Source organism: Lactuca serriola, chromosome 2 (genome assembly GCF_051521515.1).
Source record: "Lactuca serriola cultivar US96UC23 chromosome 2, Lser_US96UC23_V15, whole genome shotgun sequence".
Lineage (NCBI taxonomy): Eukaryota > Viridiplantae > Streptophyta > Magnoliopsida > Asterales > Asteraceae > Lactuca > Lactuca serriola.
In genome coordinates, this window is record NC_136409.1 from 37,875,984 (window position 1) to 37,893,095 (window position 17,112).

General features: G+C 28.3%; 2 protein-coding genes across 2 annotated transcripts; both read left to right on the forward strand.

Moving 5' to 3' along the window:
• The first annotated feature begins 701 nt into the window (after positions 1–701).
• LOC145086154 (Acyl-CoA N-acyltransferases (NAT) superfamily protein) lies at positions 702–2,769 on the forward strand. Its single transcript, XM_079023896.1, has 8 exons — positions 702–876; positions 956–1,061; positions 1,509–1,588; positions 1,702–1,965; positions 2,056–2,132; positions 2,237–2,279; positions 2,383–2,460; positions 2,579–2,769. Exons 1-8 carry the CDS (start codon positions 814–816, stop codon positions 2,585–2,587), a joined length of 720 nt encoding a protein of 239 aa, XP_078880022.1. The 5' UTR covers positions 702–813; the 3' UTR covers positions 2,588–2,769.
• Positions 2,770–3,760: 991 nt separating this feature from the next.
• Positions 3,761–5,004, forward strand: LOC145086156 (RNA-binding (RRM/RBD/RNP motifs) family protein). Its single transcript, XM_079023899.1, has 4 exons — positions 3,761–4,116; positions 4,362–4,430; positions 4,533–4,639; positions 4,756–5,004. The coding sequence occupies exons 1-4, from the start codon at positions 3,834–3,836 to the stop codon at positions 4,840–4,842; spliced, it is 546 nt and encodes a 181-aa protein (XP_078880025.1). The 5' UTR covers positions 3,761–3,833; the 3' UTR covers positions 4,843–5,004.
• Positions 5,005–17,112: the final 12,108 nt, after the last annotated feature.

Sequence of the window (17,112 nt, forward strand, 5' to 3'; positions counted from 1 at the left end):
CTTTCCCTAATAGTATTCCTGATTAGATCCTTTTTGTTTTGTTGACGTGACGACTTATCAAAATCACAAAGAGAGGTCCGTCCCTCCATCGACAATATAATGAGCCACATAGCATTATATACGAATCGGAACCGAATTGAAATTTTATAGAAATTGAATTTATAAATCGGTTCAATTCTTGATTCCTTGAATTTTCATTTCCTTGTTTCGAATTTTTCGGTTTCGGTTCCATTTTAGAACTAGAGATGATCATTTGGACCGGAGAAAATGTCGGAACTGAAACCGGAATCGAAACCGGTACAGGAACCGGAACTCGATGGAACCGGTCGGGCAGGGACTGGACGATATTCTTGTAGATTTTTGGAACCGGGAACCGATAGGAACCGGAACCAGTAGACCCGACAAAAACCGATAGAAACGACAAAAACCAAAATCATATGTTGCTATTTCTCGAAGACCGGTTCCAACATTGAAGACACGTCAAGAACTGGAAACCGGTAGAACGTCCAGTTCAATTCCTATTTTCCACTAAGTTCGTTTCCGGTTCATGCCGGTTTCCGATGCTCATCCCTGTTTAGAACCGATGTTATCCCTAATTATAATTGTAAGCACATAATTTTCTTCTAAATAAATATCAACCAGTGTTAAATCGACAATCAAAACCCAATTTACCTTGGAACAATCAAAACCCTAATATTCCTACACCATCTTCTGATCAAGTCGTACGGAAGCAGAGAACACTATGTCTCTGTGTTTATTTATTTGTTTGGGGGTTCAAACTCCAGGCTCGGAAAACCTTCGTTGTATCAGAGGATGGAGAATGGGGAAGGAAAATCAATGGCGGATAGCAAAACAAAGAAGGCAACAAGGATGCAGGTATCATTACATTACATTCCATCAAAATCACACGAACCCTAGTACAATCCTACAAATTTCACTTGTTCAATGTATACAGATAATGCAAAAGAAGAAAAGGATCGACGAGCTTCTGAAATCGGCTTATTCGCCTGACAAAGACCATCTCGCTGAGTTTCCCCACTCTCGCCATTACAACAAAAACGGTCTGCATCATCTCTTTCATTTATCTCGCTTACATAACTCGTTACTATGTTACATATAAAGTATTGTAAACAGCTTTAACAGTGTTGAAATTGGTAATTGGTAACGATCTAGGGTTGAAAACCCTCATGTGATATCTGATAATTAGAATATGACATAACGGAAAACATAGAAATAAACAGGAAGTTCAAAGGCACCATTGAATCATTGATACATATTCTTAATGTTTTCCAAAGTAAAATGCATCCATTTTCCTTGTTTTTGGCAAAGACCCTTAACATTATTGAATAAGAATTTGATGATTTGTACTTGACTTTTTGTCAAATTAGAAACTGGAATAAGGTCTTCCTTTTTAAGATAACAGCAATATGTTAAAAAGCTTCCAACTATTGAAATCATTTCCATCAATTCCTGTATGAACAACACTAAGTTCTCCTGCTAATGCACAGGTCTATCTTTGTTCCTTGAATCTGGACGTGGGGATAAACTCTCATCTAATTTGAAACAGCAAATCCAAAATCTCCTTAAGGTGGTAGAAATTATAACCTGTATTACTCTTTTTTGGTTTATAAACATTTGAGAATGAAATTTTGTTGCAACAATGGACATTTGTAGAAAGATTATATCTTTTATGTTATACAGGTGAATATGGAGGGCCCATATGGAGAAGAGTGGCCCACAGAGGAAAAAATAAAACGTAGAGAAATGTCATCACCTGAAGCACTATATATATTTGTACACACAGATAATTCAAAAGAATCCATAATTGGATTTGTGCAATATAGATTCACCATTGAAGAAGAAATACCTGTAGTTTATGTCTATGAATTGCAGCTTGAATCTGCTTATCAAGGAAAAGGACTTGGAAAGTTCTTGATGCTACTAATTGAGTTAATTGCACGCAAAGTAATCAATCCATTTTCAATATTCTTATTTGATTATTTTATATTATAAGGTTATAATATATATATACTTTTTTTTTTTAAACTTTTATAGAATGGCATGGGTGCTGTGGTTCTCACTGTGCAAAAAAAGAACTATTCAGCAATCAAATTTTACTTGAATAAGCTAAGGTAATAGTAATAGGGATAAATGAAAGAAATATAAGTAATTTTTTTGATAAAATATATATCGTGTAATGAAAAAAAAATGAAAATTTTGAAATTTTAATGTTTAGGTACAATATATCAGCTATTTCTCCTTCAAAAGTTTATCAACTGGTATGAATCTTTTCTACACATACTCTCTTTGTGTTAGTTAAGTAAAATCTATGTTTCTTTTAAGATAATTTGTGTAACTTGACCTTTATACCCTTCTTTGTAGAATGGTGTATTTGGAGAAGAAAAGAGCTATGAGATTCTTTGTAAAGCATTTGACAATGAAGCTAAATCTGTATTAGAGGTAATTTTCTTGTTATATAGTCAAATTATCAAATTTTTATTAAGTTGTTCTTTCTGTATTAAGTAAAAAAGAAACACGCATATTAAGTATTTGACTTGTTGTGTTTTCTTGTCTACAGGAATCATGAAGATTATCTATTTGTTTTTAGCATTTTCGTTTTGATTTTACCTATTTAACATGTTATAGACTTTTATTGGTATGTCTCTACAAATGTGTCAAAATTGCTACCTTTGTTAAAAATTGTTAGTGAATTATCTACTATCAATCATGTTTCATGGCAATATATTGGCTTAACAAATATATATGGAATTTGACAACTACAAAGGAGAAAAATGAGTTCATATATATACGATGAACCAACCAATAAAGAGTAAATGACAAATTTAGACAAATCTTTTAAGCTTGTTCCAAGTTTTAGCAAAAAATTAAACAAAAGACCTAAATAGCCATCATTCACAATACAAAAAATGATAAATTTAGACAAATGTTTTAAAGCTTGTTCAAGATTTAGTCTAGGAACTAAGGAAAAAAGAATAAGAAAATCCATGTGAAAACGCACAAGGATGTTTTTGGCTATTTTGGTATCTTCTCAAGGAGGTTTAAGAAAATACCATATTTTCTTTACTAAAACATTGTATTTTATCACGAAAACACAAGATTTTCTGTGAAAATACGGTGTTTTCTCATTTGTTCTTTCGATTATTTTTTTGTTTTTGATTTTATTTAGATATGTTTTTGTAATTTAGTTTCCATCTAAGTGTTTGATATTAGATTCAAAGAGTTTTAAGTTTGATTTTTTTTTAAATAAAGTTAAAATATTAAAATTAAGATTTTTATACCAAAAAGAATGGGGGCATCCTCATTTTCGCAAGGACATGCCAAAATGCCAAAATCTCTGCAAAAATTGGCAAAGAAACGTTGTCGTTTTGTGTTTTCGTAGGGATTTTGTATTTCTCATGACCCTACAAAAATAATGGCTATGTGGGTCTTTTGCTGAATTTTTGGTTAAATCTTGGAACAAGATTAAAAGAGTTGTCTAAATTTATATTTTTCTCTATTAACTAATTATTTTTATGACCATTAATGATATTTTATATAAAAATACAAATTCTTAGTTACCTATTTATTTATCTTTTTCTTTTTCAAATAACTTCTTATTTATATAATTTATGACATTAACCGATAGTTTATAATTACAAAATTATCTTTAAATTATTAAAAAAAGAAAAAAATTATATTGAGATGAACCCGACCCGACCATTGTAAAAGATTATCTTTTGTAAACCCGCCCATCCAATCATCTCCATAATTCGGGTCTCTGCTCCCGAGATTGCTTAACAGCAAACCCCTAACCCCTTTCTCCTCTTGCAACAATGGGTGGACCCTTTAACCAAACGGTTTGCTCTTCATCATCTCCATCGCTATCTACTTGGAGAAGCGATAACTTCGAGAGAACCAGACAACAATGGCGTTCATCTTCTTTCTTATGTTGTACATCACTTAATCGCGGTTATCTGTCGCCTGCATTCTCTTCCACGCTTTCAATCACATCATCCAAACTCCGAAAGTCTCTTCAAATTGTCGCATGCGTCCCTCCCTCACAGCCAGAGAAGACTACCACTACCTTCACCAACTCCACGAAGCTCTTTGTCAGTGGTAAACTCGCTCTCTGTAGCTGCAAATTTTGATAAATTTCTCCCTCCATTTTGTTTGTTTCATTATGTTAGATTCTGAATGGAAAATTGCAATAAAAATCGAACCAATTTCAATTCATTTCCAATCTGGTAATCGATTCTACGCTCAATTCCGAATTTAATCCTCCTTTTCGGATTCCACTTCCTTTCACTAAAACCCTAGTCTAATATCTCCCCCATTAATGTAAAGATTATTTGAAATGTCAGGACTCTCATTTCGTACATCTGAAGAGAGCTTACGTAATGCATTCCAGTCATTTGGGCAGCTCATTGATGGTATAAAACTGTCGCAAATTACATTTCATTTGTTTTATTTTAGAATCATTATGTTATGAGAATTGAGATAATAATAATAACAATAATCTTGTAAGCTTTCAGTGAATCTGGTGATGGATAAGATTGCTAATAGATCAAGAGGTTTTGCTTTCCTTCGGTATGCAACAATGGAGGAATCTGAAAAGGCCATTGAGGGTATGCATGGAAAGGTTAGTTTTTAGCTTTTTTACATTTCAAATGTATGTAAGTTATAATGAAGAAATTAATGAAATCACATTTCAATTTCATGCATTTAACTCAATTTGTTATTATACAAATCTTTCAGTTTCTGGATGGAAGGGTTATATTTGTGGAATACGCGAAAACCAAATCTCAACTCCATCAAGGCGTCAAACAAGATTCAAATCCGTAATGAGTGTAATTTTTATGCATTATGGATAAATATCTACCAAGTTACATACATGTGGAAAATGAAAATACCATAAAATGTATGAAAGGGTGTACAAATTTAAAATAATATATCTTTTTGTAAGGGTAGGGTAAAAGATTTTTTGGTTCATGCTTTTATGTTTTATCTTTAAATTTATGAAAGGTGGATTGGACAAAGAAGAATGTTATATTTGTATCACTGACATCAGTCTCAATTATATTCCTGTGAACAATAACATATCGTAAAATCTACGAAAGGATGCAAAAATTTAGAAGTCCGATTATAATTTTTATTTTTGGCTTCTATCTTAAATTTCTAGAATATTTTTTTGGCTGGGATTAAAAATGTGATTTGTATCACATCCATATGAGTCTGGATTATTGTTCATTAACAATAACTACCATAAAATCTATGAAAAGATGCAAAATTTACAAATCAACTATAATGTATACTTTCATGAGGGCAGAGTGAATATTTTTTGTACATGTTTTTATCTTAATTTATAAAATATATTTTTGGTTGGGACAAAAAATATGAATATTATATCACGTGTATTAGTCTCAATCCTAATTTAATGAACAATTATTATTATGCATACTAATTTCAAATGCAAGTATTAGTCTCAATCCTAATTTAATGAACAATTATTATTATTATTATTATTATTATTATATATATAATAAATTGAGCGGACGCTTATGAACAGTCACTTTTTGTTTTTCCGATTTTGGCCATACGTCGCTGCCTTTTCTCTATGTTTCCTCCCACAATTTTTGTTTTTCCAAATTCTACCACATGACCTTCACAATTGTAAGTTTTCGATTTTTTGATATTTTCTGGATACTTTTTTGTTTTGGGTATACTTTTCTTCTGTTATCTCCATATCCTTTTATATATATATCTATATAATATATAATTCCGTCGCACGTGTTATTATTTTGTGGATTTTATTTAATTTTCTTGCCTACGTGGTTTTTTCGTGTCGTCTACCGGATGCTCCTTGGTTTTCTTGCCTCCGCTTTCTTTGTTCTCCGGTTATCTATCTGCTCTAGGTATTTTTCTTCTGCTGCTTCTTCATCATCTGTCGATTAGGGCTTTTGTGACTGCGTCTTTAATTTTTGTTTTCTTCTTGCTTATGTTTTGCTGTGTGACTATGCGTTCTAAAATAAAAATTGCAACACATGTGACTGTTTTGTCATACAAGAAAAGGTTATTAAGAAATCTAATTTTCGTTCCAATGACATATTTTCTTAAGAACTATTTTACCCTGATTTGATTAAAAAAATTATTAGATGCGATACGTGCAAATGGGTAGTTAAAAAGATAAGAAAAGGTTTTTTTTTTTTTGGGATAAAGGTCATTTTGGTCTTTTTATAGAAAGATCAAATTTAACAATAAAACTTTAGAAAATATGCAAAAAAAATAGCATTGTACTTTATAACAATATGATTTTTAACATTTTTTATTTCTTTGTAATGTTTGAGTAAGTTTTCTTTGTAACATTTTTTACAAAGGAAACTACAATAATTTGTTGTGTGACTATGTGTTCTTAAAAAAAATTACAACACATATGACTGTTTTACCCCTACTCAGAAAACTAATTTTAACTAAAAATCAACATGTAACCCTTACTCCAAAACTACTTAATAATAATTATATTATTTGCAGATTATGAAGTTTTTACACCCGATTTGATTGAAAAAATTATTAAAAAAATTACAACACATATGACTGTTTTACCCCTACTTAGAAAACTACTTTTAACTAAAAATCAACATGTAACCCTTACTCCAAAACTATTTAATAATAATTATATTATTTGCAGATTATGAAGTTTTTACACCCGATTTGATTGAAAAAATTATTATTTTCTGTGAGTATTTGTTGTAAAAAATATTGCACCCAAAACACTCACACGATTCTTACAAAATTACGGTAAAATTATAAAGGTAAAATAAACATATTTTACCCCCAAACTAATACACCCACCATCATAGCCTACCATACAAAGTATGGCTACAACCATCAGAAAGAGCCACGCCATCATCCAAATAGACTTACACAGCATAGCTAATTTATCCTACAACAATTTAATGACACTCACAAACCGATACATACCTCCACGTCAATTATCAAAACCCACCTCCCAACTTAAAATACTATATAAGAAAATACCCAATCCCCCAGCACATGTTCACAAGAAAATACCAATCCCAGCCAAAAAACCAAGAAAATGAAAAACAAAGAAGTCGAAAACGTCCTGCAGGCGCTTATCGCCTACCTCCGCGATGTAGGAGATTTCATGGAAGCAGTCCAAACCAGAATTGAAGAAGGATTTACCATAGAAGACAAAACAGAGTACAATAACGACAGTTATGAAATTTTGAAAAACATACTTGAAGAAGCCAAAGTTGAGGACCTCTCCATGCAAGACAATATCTCCTTTATGCTTGGATCAATCCACAAAAGGATTGGAAAATACAAACATGTAATAAAGGAGGCGCCGGATAAATAGAAGCTAACACTAGACTTACTTTCTATCAATGTTTTTATCCAGTAGGTTTAAACGAATGTAATAAACTCCGTCTTCACGTTAAATAAATAAGACTTGACGTCACTTTCTGCATACTCCCGATTAAAAAAAAAATATGAATGCACGTCTTCTAACCCAACCCATTACAGAAATGGCAAGTGAAAACATGAAAAATTCCTCTAATTTTTCGTTAATTCTTAACAAATATTATCAATATATTTCAAAACCACAGCAGAAATAATTGATAATCCGAAGTAAATCATCAAAAACTTACCAACCCCGCAAAGCGGGGGATCCTTTACTAGTTATTATTATTTTCAAATAAGAAGTGAACAGTACATTTTATGTGTTTTTGATATATGCCACATAACTTCAAAATATTGTCTTCTTTGGTCCTTTATGTATGTGTTTTTTATTTGTGCCACATGACTTCAGAATATTCTCATCTTTGGTCCTTTGTATGGAATGTTCACTTTGGTCACAAAACTTTTGTATGTTTGTAGGTTTGGTCCCTGTATAGAAAATAAGTTACAAATATTGTCCTTGTAATTTATAGAAAAGGTCCCTATGCATATTTTTTTATAGAAACGATTCATATGTTTAAAAAAATTACAAAATGGTCCCTACCTAACTTTTGTATGTTTATAGGTTTGGTCCCTATATAAAACATAAATTACAAATATTAGCATATTTTTACCAATATAGAAGGTAAATCACAAATGGTTAAAAAATTATAAAAATGATCCCTACCTAATTTTTTATTACATAAATGATCTAAATGGTTAAAAAATTATAAAAATGATCCCTACCTAATTTTTGTATGTTTATAGGTTAGGTAGCATATTTTTCCCGGTATAGAAGATAAAGTACAAATATTGTCCCTCTAACTAATAGAAAAGGTCCCTATGTATATTTTTATTATAGAAATGATCTATATGGTTAAAAAAAATTATAAAAATGGTCCCTACCTAACTTTTGTATGTTTGCAGGCCCCTGGATCAAAAACAAATTACAAATATTAGCATAATTTTTTTTATAGAAATGATCAATATCTTTAAAAATTATAAAAATAGTCCCTACCTAATAGAAAATTTACATAATACACCCTGTATTTTAGATTTTTGCCACAAAAGTTTTCAAGCATATTTTGTCTTTATAATTTTATAATTTATAAAAAATGTCATTGTGAGTTTTTTTTACTAAAAGAGTTCCTGTGTTTAAGATTTTTGTATGTTGGGAAACCCTATATATAAAAAATAAATTACAAAATTTGTCCCATAATCTACAAAAGAGGACATTGTGCTTACAAAAAACGGTTGTGTTTAAAAAAAATTACAAAGATAATCCATAATTAATAGAAAATTTGTAGATTACGCCCCAAAAATATATTGTCATGTTTCGTCTCTACATTTTTTGGTTTCACACTTTAGCCACATGAGTTTTGTATATCAGAAGGAAGAAGTTAGAGTGTATAATTTTGTTTCATGCTTTTATTTTAAAATCTATAAAACTCCTTTTCAGTTGGGACGCAAAATATGATATTTATATCACCGACATTACTTTCAATCATTGTCTATTTTTTTTGAACGACTACACCCACCCACTATTCTACACGTATTCGACAACTCCAGGTACCATTAGCCCAAATGCCAAATGGCGGAACCAGGACAAAGTCTAAGGTGTTGCATACGTGATTTTGGAGCAGCACGTCAGAAAATTAACACTACACCAAGAAATTTTGCAAAAAATTTACCTTAATTCTGAAAATTTAAAAGGTAGCATATGCCACCCTTAAAATCCCCTAGTTCTGCCACTCCAAATGCCCTTTGCTAATTTCAATCATTGTCTAAGGAACATTAAGGGTACGTTTGGTTGTGGAAGATTTGCTAGTTTTCTAGGAAAAATTTTCAAGAAAAATGAAAATTTTGAAAACGCGTTTGGTTCGTTTAGTTTTCCAAAATTTTCTAAGAAAATGAAAATTTTCAGTTTTTCAAATTGTATTTAAGTTAGAAAAGTGAGTTTTACAGTTTCCAAAGTTTTAAGATGAAAAATGAAAACTCCACCGTTTCCAACCAAACGCGTTTTCATTAAAAATTGAAAATGAATATTTAACTCTCTTTTTTAAAAATATTTTTTTAGAAAATGAAAACAGTTTTTCATAATTAAGCGCACCTAAGTTATGGTGCAAATTTTACAAGTCGACTACAACTTATCCTTTTGTGGGGTGTAGGTAGGATGGATATATTTGATTCAAGCTTCTTAAAATTTATAAATACATTTTTTATTGGGAAAAATTATCATTTTTTATTGCTCTTATGAGTCTCAATGATAATTTAATAAACAAAATCGTACCAGCACGAATCGACCACAATATATCTTTTCACGAGGATAGGAGAAATACAGTTGTTTAATGCTTTTATCTTAAAATTTATAAAAGACAAAATTACAAATATGGTCCCTGTGGTTTGCCAAAAGTCACAAAGACAGTCCCTACTAATTTTTTTTGATGCAAATGGTCCTTGTGGTTTGTAAAACTTGCAAAGTTGGCCCTTTTACTAACACCCGTTAGGGACTAAATCTATAAGGGCATTTGCTTTTATCTTAAAATTTATAAAAGACAAAATTACAAATATGGTCCCTGTGGTTTGCCAAAAGTCACAAAGGCAGTCCCTACTAATTTTTTTTGATGCAAATGGTCCTTGTGGTTTGTAAAACTTGCAAAGTTGGCCCTTTTTACTAACACCGTTAGTAAAACGCCGTTAGGGACTAAATCTATAAGGGCATTTTCGTCTTTTCAAGTATAAATGGACTGAATTCGTGACATTTAATAAACCACAGAGACCATTTTTGAAAATTCTTTGAAAAAATGAATTAATTTGCTGAAGGAAGGAGGGAAGGTTCGAACTCACAACCTCCACCTCTCTTTATTGCCAAAGTCTTAACCAGTTGAGCTGAATGCTCAAATGGTTATTTATTTTTAAAGCTAATATATATAATAATGAAACCGTTAATATTTAAATAATAAATAAATTAAAAAAACATTTTTTACCTATTTTTTTTAATAAAACAAAATGTATTTTAGTCCTATTATAAAAAATTATATTTTTACAAACAATTTTTATGTATTTATTTTATGTAAAATATATTTTTTATGTCTTTAAAAAATATGTTTTTGTAAAATATATTCTTTTATGACTTTGAAATAATAATACTTAACACTACTCATGACATAAAAAAATATATAAATTCTTTTTGTTTGCAAGCTCTAAAACCGGTTTTTCGGTTATGTGTATTAAAAACAACTTAACAACGATTTTGTTATGTATCTAAAAAAAAAAAAAAAAAAAAAACGGTTTTTATAAAACGATTGGTTCAATCGGTTTTTTTTAAAACCATTTTTCGGTTATATGTATTTAATAAAGATGATATACGTATTTTAAATAAAATGAAATATGTATGTTAAATAAGATGAAATACGTATTTGAGAACTAGCGACCCAAAAGAACTTATATATATTTTTTATGTCATGAGTAGTATTAATTATTATTATTTCAAAGTCATAAAAGAATATATTTTACGAAAACATATTTTTTATACGAAAATGTATATTTTAAAGACATAAAAAATATATTTACGTAAAATAAATACATAAAAATTGTTTGTAAATTTTTTTTTATAATACGACTAAAATACATTGTGTTTTATTAAAAAAAATTAGGTAAAAAAATGTTTTTGTAATTTATTTATTATTTAAATATTAACGGTTTCATTATTATATATATTAGCTTTAGGAACAAATAACCAACTGAGCATTCAGCTCAACTGGTTAAGGCTTTGGCAATAAAGGGAGGTGGAGGTCGTGAGTTTGAACCTTCCCTCCTTTCAGCAAATTAATTCATTTTTTTAAAGAATTTTCAAAAATGGTTCCTGTGGTTTATTAAATGTCACGAATTCAGTCCTTTTATATTTGAAAAGACGAAAATGTCCTTACAGATTCAGTCCCTAACGGCGTTTTACTAACGGTGTTAGTAAAAAGGGCCAACTTTGCAAATTTTACAAACCACAAGGACCATTTACATCAAAAAAAAAATTAACAGGGACTGCCTTTGTGACTTTTGGCAAACCACAGAGACTATTTTTGTAATTTTGTCTTTATAAAATATCTTTTGGTTGGAAAAAAAATAAAATTTTATATTCAACGTCAGTTTCAATGTTAGTCCAATAAATATTAGCATGCCATATTAGAGGTTGCAAAATCTGTAAATCGATTATAATTTCTTTTCATGACGATAGTGTGAATGTTGCTCGTTCATGATTTTATCTGCAAAGTTATAATTTTTTTTTTTATCGGGGACAAAAAATATCTGATTTTTGTATCACCATTAATGAACATTAAGGTACCATAAATTTCACAGAATGACTTTAAGTTATTTATTCGCAGATAGGATGAAAATATTTTCTTTATGCTTTTATCTTATAACTAGATTATGACCCGCGTTAAACGCGAGAAACATAAATTAAATACATATTACATTAATAGGTGATATTGTCTTAGGTGAAATTTTAATACAAAATGTTAGTTATATTCATTTTTACAGTTTTTGGACCAAACTTATTAAATAAAATTATTTAATATTTATATTAGAACAATTTGTTCTTTTAATACAGTAATTTTTAACATGAATGATCCATGTGATCTTTGTTTTATCACAACAAAATGTGACTTCTTGATTAAAACATGTTGTGTAGTAGCTTTATTAATTAACTTTGTTCGATGTACCAACCCCCATGAAGGCTCATATGATTCTTTTCATATTGGCCCTGTAAAATCAAAAACAAAATAAGTTGTTATATGTACCAGCAACATTAAATTTTGCAAAGAAATTCGATAAACATTACAGTTAAAGAGCATTGTCATAACTATAAACATCAAATTCAAATATTTTAATTTGGTCAAGATGACATAAGCAATTTGATCTAAGGATGAAAAATGTATAAGTGAAACACAATCAAAAGTATTTATTTCTTTAGATGATGAAAGAAAGTTTCTCTTTTAGACATAGAATTCAATCTTTTATATTGTAAATGTAAACGTCTTAGTCTTCGCCTCTCTTTAGCATCATTGTAATGAGTTTTATTATTTGAATCTATAAAATTATAGAATATCATTAATATCTAATAATAACAATATTTTAATGGTAAATATTTACTAATAAATTTATGAATAATTTCACAAGGATTTATTAATAATTGTTTCAGAACAGTTACAAAATTAATGAAAGTTTACAATTTCATAAAAAAAATGGTAGTTTTCTAATATTTATATTGAAATTGTAATGAATAACATTATAACAATGTTGACAAATTCACATTCAAATGAAAATAATAGAGTAAAATATTATTAAATTTCTAAATTCATCTGAGTTTAAACCAAAAAGGCAAATAGATGAATAATTCAGCATTTTATAAAACCCAAAATGTATTCAAATGATCAAAATTCTAACCCAAAAATGAATAGTATGAAACAAAGTCATCAAAAATCAAACCCCAAAACCAAATAGTATGTAAACAAAATATGAGATTAATAATATTCAAATCATTCAACTACTCAAACAAAATCATGAAAATCATATATTATTTTTCTTGCTTTGGAATTAACAGTTTTGACTTGCCTTCTCTAGAAGTACGGTATGTCATTGATGTTGATGGTCGTTTGTTTGAGGACATTGTTGTCAGATTATCAACATCGTAAACATCTTCCACCATGCATTTTAATTATTCATGTCCATACACTTTTTTAAAGGATGTCCATTTAGTTAGTGGACTTGTTGCAGTGCATTTATCAAGATTCAAAGCGGGTGTGATGTTATCACCAGTAAACGAAACAACATCCTAAATGTGGAAAATAAATTCATATGTCAATCTAGAAGTTAATAATAATTTAAAGTATTTAACATATTAGTTTTAGTTATATTATATTTAAAACCTTCTAATTTAACGTGTCTTGAAATCCAAATTCTGCTAATAAAACGTTAAATAAATCAGATTATGGCGCCTATATTTTTAGTACATAGAAATATGTTAGTTGATCAACCGAAATATTAAAAAAAATTGAAATTTAATAAGTGCAGTGTTTGTAGCATTCTTCGTAAAAGAATGTTTCATGTTGGATGTTAATTTTTTTTCCAATTCAATAATGATTGTATTATCAACAGTAAAGTTTGAGATTGCATAACCATCAACTTTGTTTTCCAAATTATAATGTAAAACTTGAATTTTGAACACCATTTTTTATTATCCAAAAGTACATTCAAAGAAGATGGATAAATCTCCATAATACCCTCTTAAAAATTAACAAAAAAAAGGTTATAAAAATCAATAGACAAAAAGTAAAAAATTAGTATTATATAACTGAAGTTAATATCGATAACCTCGTTAAACTTTTGAAGCAACTCTTGTGCGGTTTCTTCTAGAAGTTTCTTTGCATCATGATCAAATATTGTAAGTAACACCACATCGGTAAAGTCTTGTACTCGAATGATGATTTTGAAACTAAAATCATTAATATAAACAAATTCAGTAAAATAAAATTAAAAAATTTAACTGAAGAGTATAATAATATGTATAAAAAAATTCTTAAAAACCTTAAAACAACATATATGTATTTATTCATGCAAGTTGAAGTGTAATAATAAAAAAACTTATTTATCTTGCTTTTGTTCCGGTCCACGAGTTTTGTCATCATGCATTAAAATGACTTTTATGGCTTTCTCTTAACAAACATAGGTCAACACACACACACGCACACACACACACACACACACATATATATATATATATATATATATATATATATATATATATATATATGGATATACTTTATTTTTTATAACTAAAAGAATGAAACTAATATGCTTAAAGTAGATTAATAATTTTATTAATGACCTCTCAATAGGAATAAAGTAGAAATAAGAGGTAATAAGAATAGAGTAAATACAAGAGATTGGAGAAGAAGAAGAACACGGTAAACAAAGAACTTGGAAAAAAGAATAAAAGAATAAGGTCGCTAAAGAAGAAACACTGTAAATCATATGATTCAATCTAAATCGTAAGAATAACAACTTCAATGTAATCGTATATATAGGTTGTTTTCCAATAAGGAAATCATTATCTTCCAAAAAATGGGATCCTAAGATATCATCTTGGAGAATTTTGTTTATTCATCTGAAAAAAAAAATATCATTTTTATTGTGTTAAAATTTCAAATTAATTGACTTTCTTAATTAATAAGTTTTAAATTCAAAACCATTATCTCAAATTGATTTCTTTTACGTGGGATATACCGAGAGATAAATTATGAATAATATTGACTTTAATTTTGACTATTAAATATTTTATAGATTTAATGAGATTAGATTAGCTTTTATAGGTTAATTACTAAATTATTTATATGCTTATTTAATAGGTTTTTTCAAAAAAAAAAAAAAAAAAAAAAAACTAAAAACTAAACGGGTTTGAATTTTGAAGCCAAAAGCTATAAATAATGGAGTTAAATTAGGAACAATATTAATTAGAGAAACTGATATCTAGTAAATAAATAGAATGATATGTGGTAATTGATAATATAACTGCTGAATTTAAAGATTCTATAATTGAATCTTATTGTGTTTGAATTCTATTTAAAGAAGATGATGTAACCAATTTGATCTAATGGTGGAAAACATAGGATTGAAATTCAATTAAGGGTCCTGATTGCTTCATTGGTAAATTAAGAGTTCTCTTTTAATAATTTTTAAAGATAACTGAATTATTTATATGTTTATTTAATGAATTTTTTCAAAAAGAAAAAATAAAAACTAAACGGGTTTAGATTTTGAAACCAAAAGCTATAAATAAGAAAGTTAAATTATGAACAACGTTAATTAGAGAAACTGATATCTATTATATAAATAAAACAATATTTTGTAATTGATAATATAATTGTTGAATTTAAAGATTCTATAATTATTAAAGATTCTATAATTGAATCTTATTGTGTTTGAATTCTATTTAAAGAAGATGATGTAAGCAATTTGATCTAATGGTGAAAACGTATGATTGAAATACAATCAAGGGTCCTGATTGCTTCATTGATGAATTAATGGTTCTCTTTTAATAATATTTAGAGATTAGAGATGGATCAAATATATTTTTGGCTGGAAAAAGATATATGATCTTTGTATTAATGTATTATGACATCAATTTCAATTGTAGTCTAGTAAACATAATCGTACCATAAAACCCACGAAAGGGTGTAAAATTTGGCAAATTGACTCTTTAACTTTTCTTTTCCAGATGGGGTGAAGGTTCTTTGGTTCATGCTTTTACATTAAAAATTATAAAATACTTTTTGCGAAAAAAAAAAAAATTCTTGACAATTACATGTTAATTTTAAAATTTTAAATAATAACCTACTACAAAACCTAAAACTTTTGAAGCAAATTTTACAAATCACCTAATTTTTCTCTTCACGAGGTAGGGGTAAAAGTTTCATGATTTTATAGTTTACAAAATACTTATTTGGTTGTAACAAAAAATATTGATTTATGCATCACGAACATCAGTTTCAATTATGATCCAGTAAACAATAAAATATAAAATTATCTATGAAATGATGCAAAACTTAGAATGGACCATAACATTTTTAGTGACTATGACGAAGGTTTTTTGGTTCATGAGTTCATTATATTACCCTTGATTTATAAAATGTCGTTCATGGTAGGGTATGTAAAGATTATTTTTGTGTGGTTTTACCCGCATGAGTCTAAATCTCAGTACGATGTCGAAATGACGCCTGCGTTGTCACTTGTCAATGGAAGTTGGTACTAACTCATTATGGCAATTGTCGTTGGATATGAAGAAGTTGAATATGGACAAAGCCAAACGATAAGTAGGTAGCAAGAAGGGCTCAATCTCAACAATCTAATTCTAGGTTACAATGAAATTAATCATATACTAGTAGTTTTTATTTGGTATTGTTGTGAAGATTTAATCATAATTATAAAATCAAATGTTACGTTTGATAATGAAGAAATTCATTTCTTAACTAATGTAATTACTTTATATTTATGATTTCTCCCATTTGGGTATCGGTTTCTCTTTTTCATTTCATCATGATCGAAAGAAATATTATGATGCAATGTGATGTTTTGGTATCACAAGTCTTTAACTAAAGTGTGTGTATATATATATATATATATATATATATATATATATATATATATATATATATATATATATATATATATATATATATATATATATATATATATATATATATATATATATATATATATATATATATATATATATATATGAGGGTTCAATTGAGAAAAAAAAAACGTTGATAATGAGGGAATCATTTTCAGCCAAACATTTATTTTGTCGCAAAAAACTTAGACCTACCAACAAAATGAGTAACGAATATATATGTTTTTTCCAACCAAACATGTTTCCTTAAAATATGTTAATCATTACCTTAATATACACAAAAACATGTTTTTTTTAGAATGTTATTTTTATAGAAAAATTATTTTAATTATATCAAAATTCATAAATTTTTATTCTCTATAAATAGACATCTATGTTGATATAGTTTTGAGATAAAATAAAAAAAATTATTTTTTAAGAGTTTCAGCTATTTTTTTTTCATAAGTGAATAAAAACGCATAAAGTTTTTA

Bases quoted from the DNA above. Each gene is read 5' to 3' on its own strand.
- LOC145086154 (XM_079023896.1), top strand. From the start codon at position 814: ATGGAGAATGGGGAAGGAAAATCAATGGCGGATAGCAAAACAAAGAAG. The intron at 877-955 runs GTATCATTACAT...CAATGTATACAG, and splicing joins AGAAGGCAACAAGGATGCAG to ATAATGCAAAAGAAGAAAAG. The intron at 2,133-2,236 runs GTAATAGTAATA...TTTAATGTTTAG, and splicing joins TTTTACTTGAATAAGCTAAG to GTACAATATATCAGCTATTT.
- LOC145086156 (XM_079023899.1), top strand. From the start codon at position 3,834: ATGGGTGGACCCTTTAACCAAACGGTTTGCTCTTCATCATCTCCATCG. The intron at 4,431-4,532 runs GTATAAAACTGT...GTAAGCTTTCAG, and splicing joins ATTTGGGCAGCTCATTGATG to TGAATCTGGTGATGGATAAG. The intron at 4,640-4,755 runs GTTAGTTTTTAG...CAAATCTTTCAG, and splicing joins TTGAGGGTATGCATGGAAAG to TTTCTGGATGGAAGGGTTAT.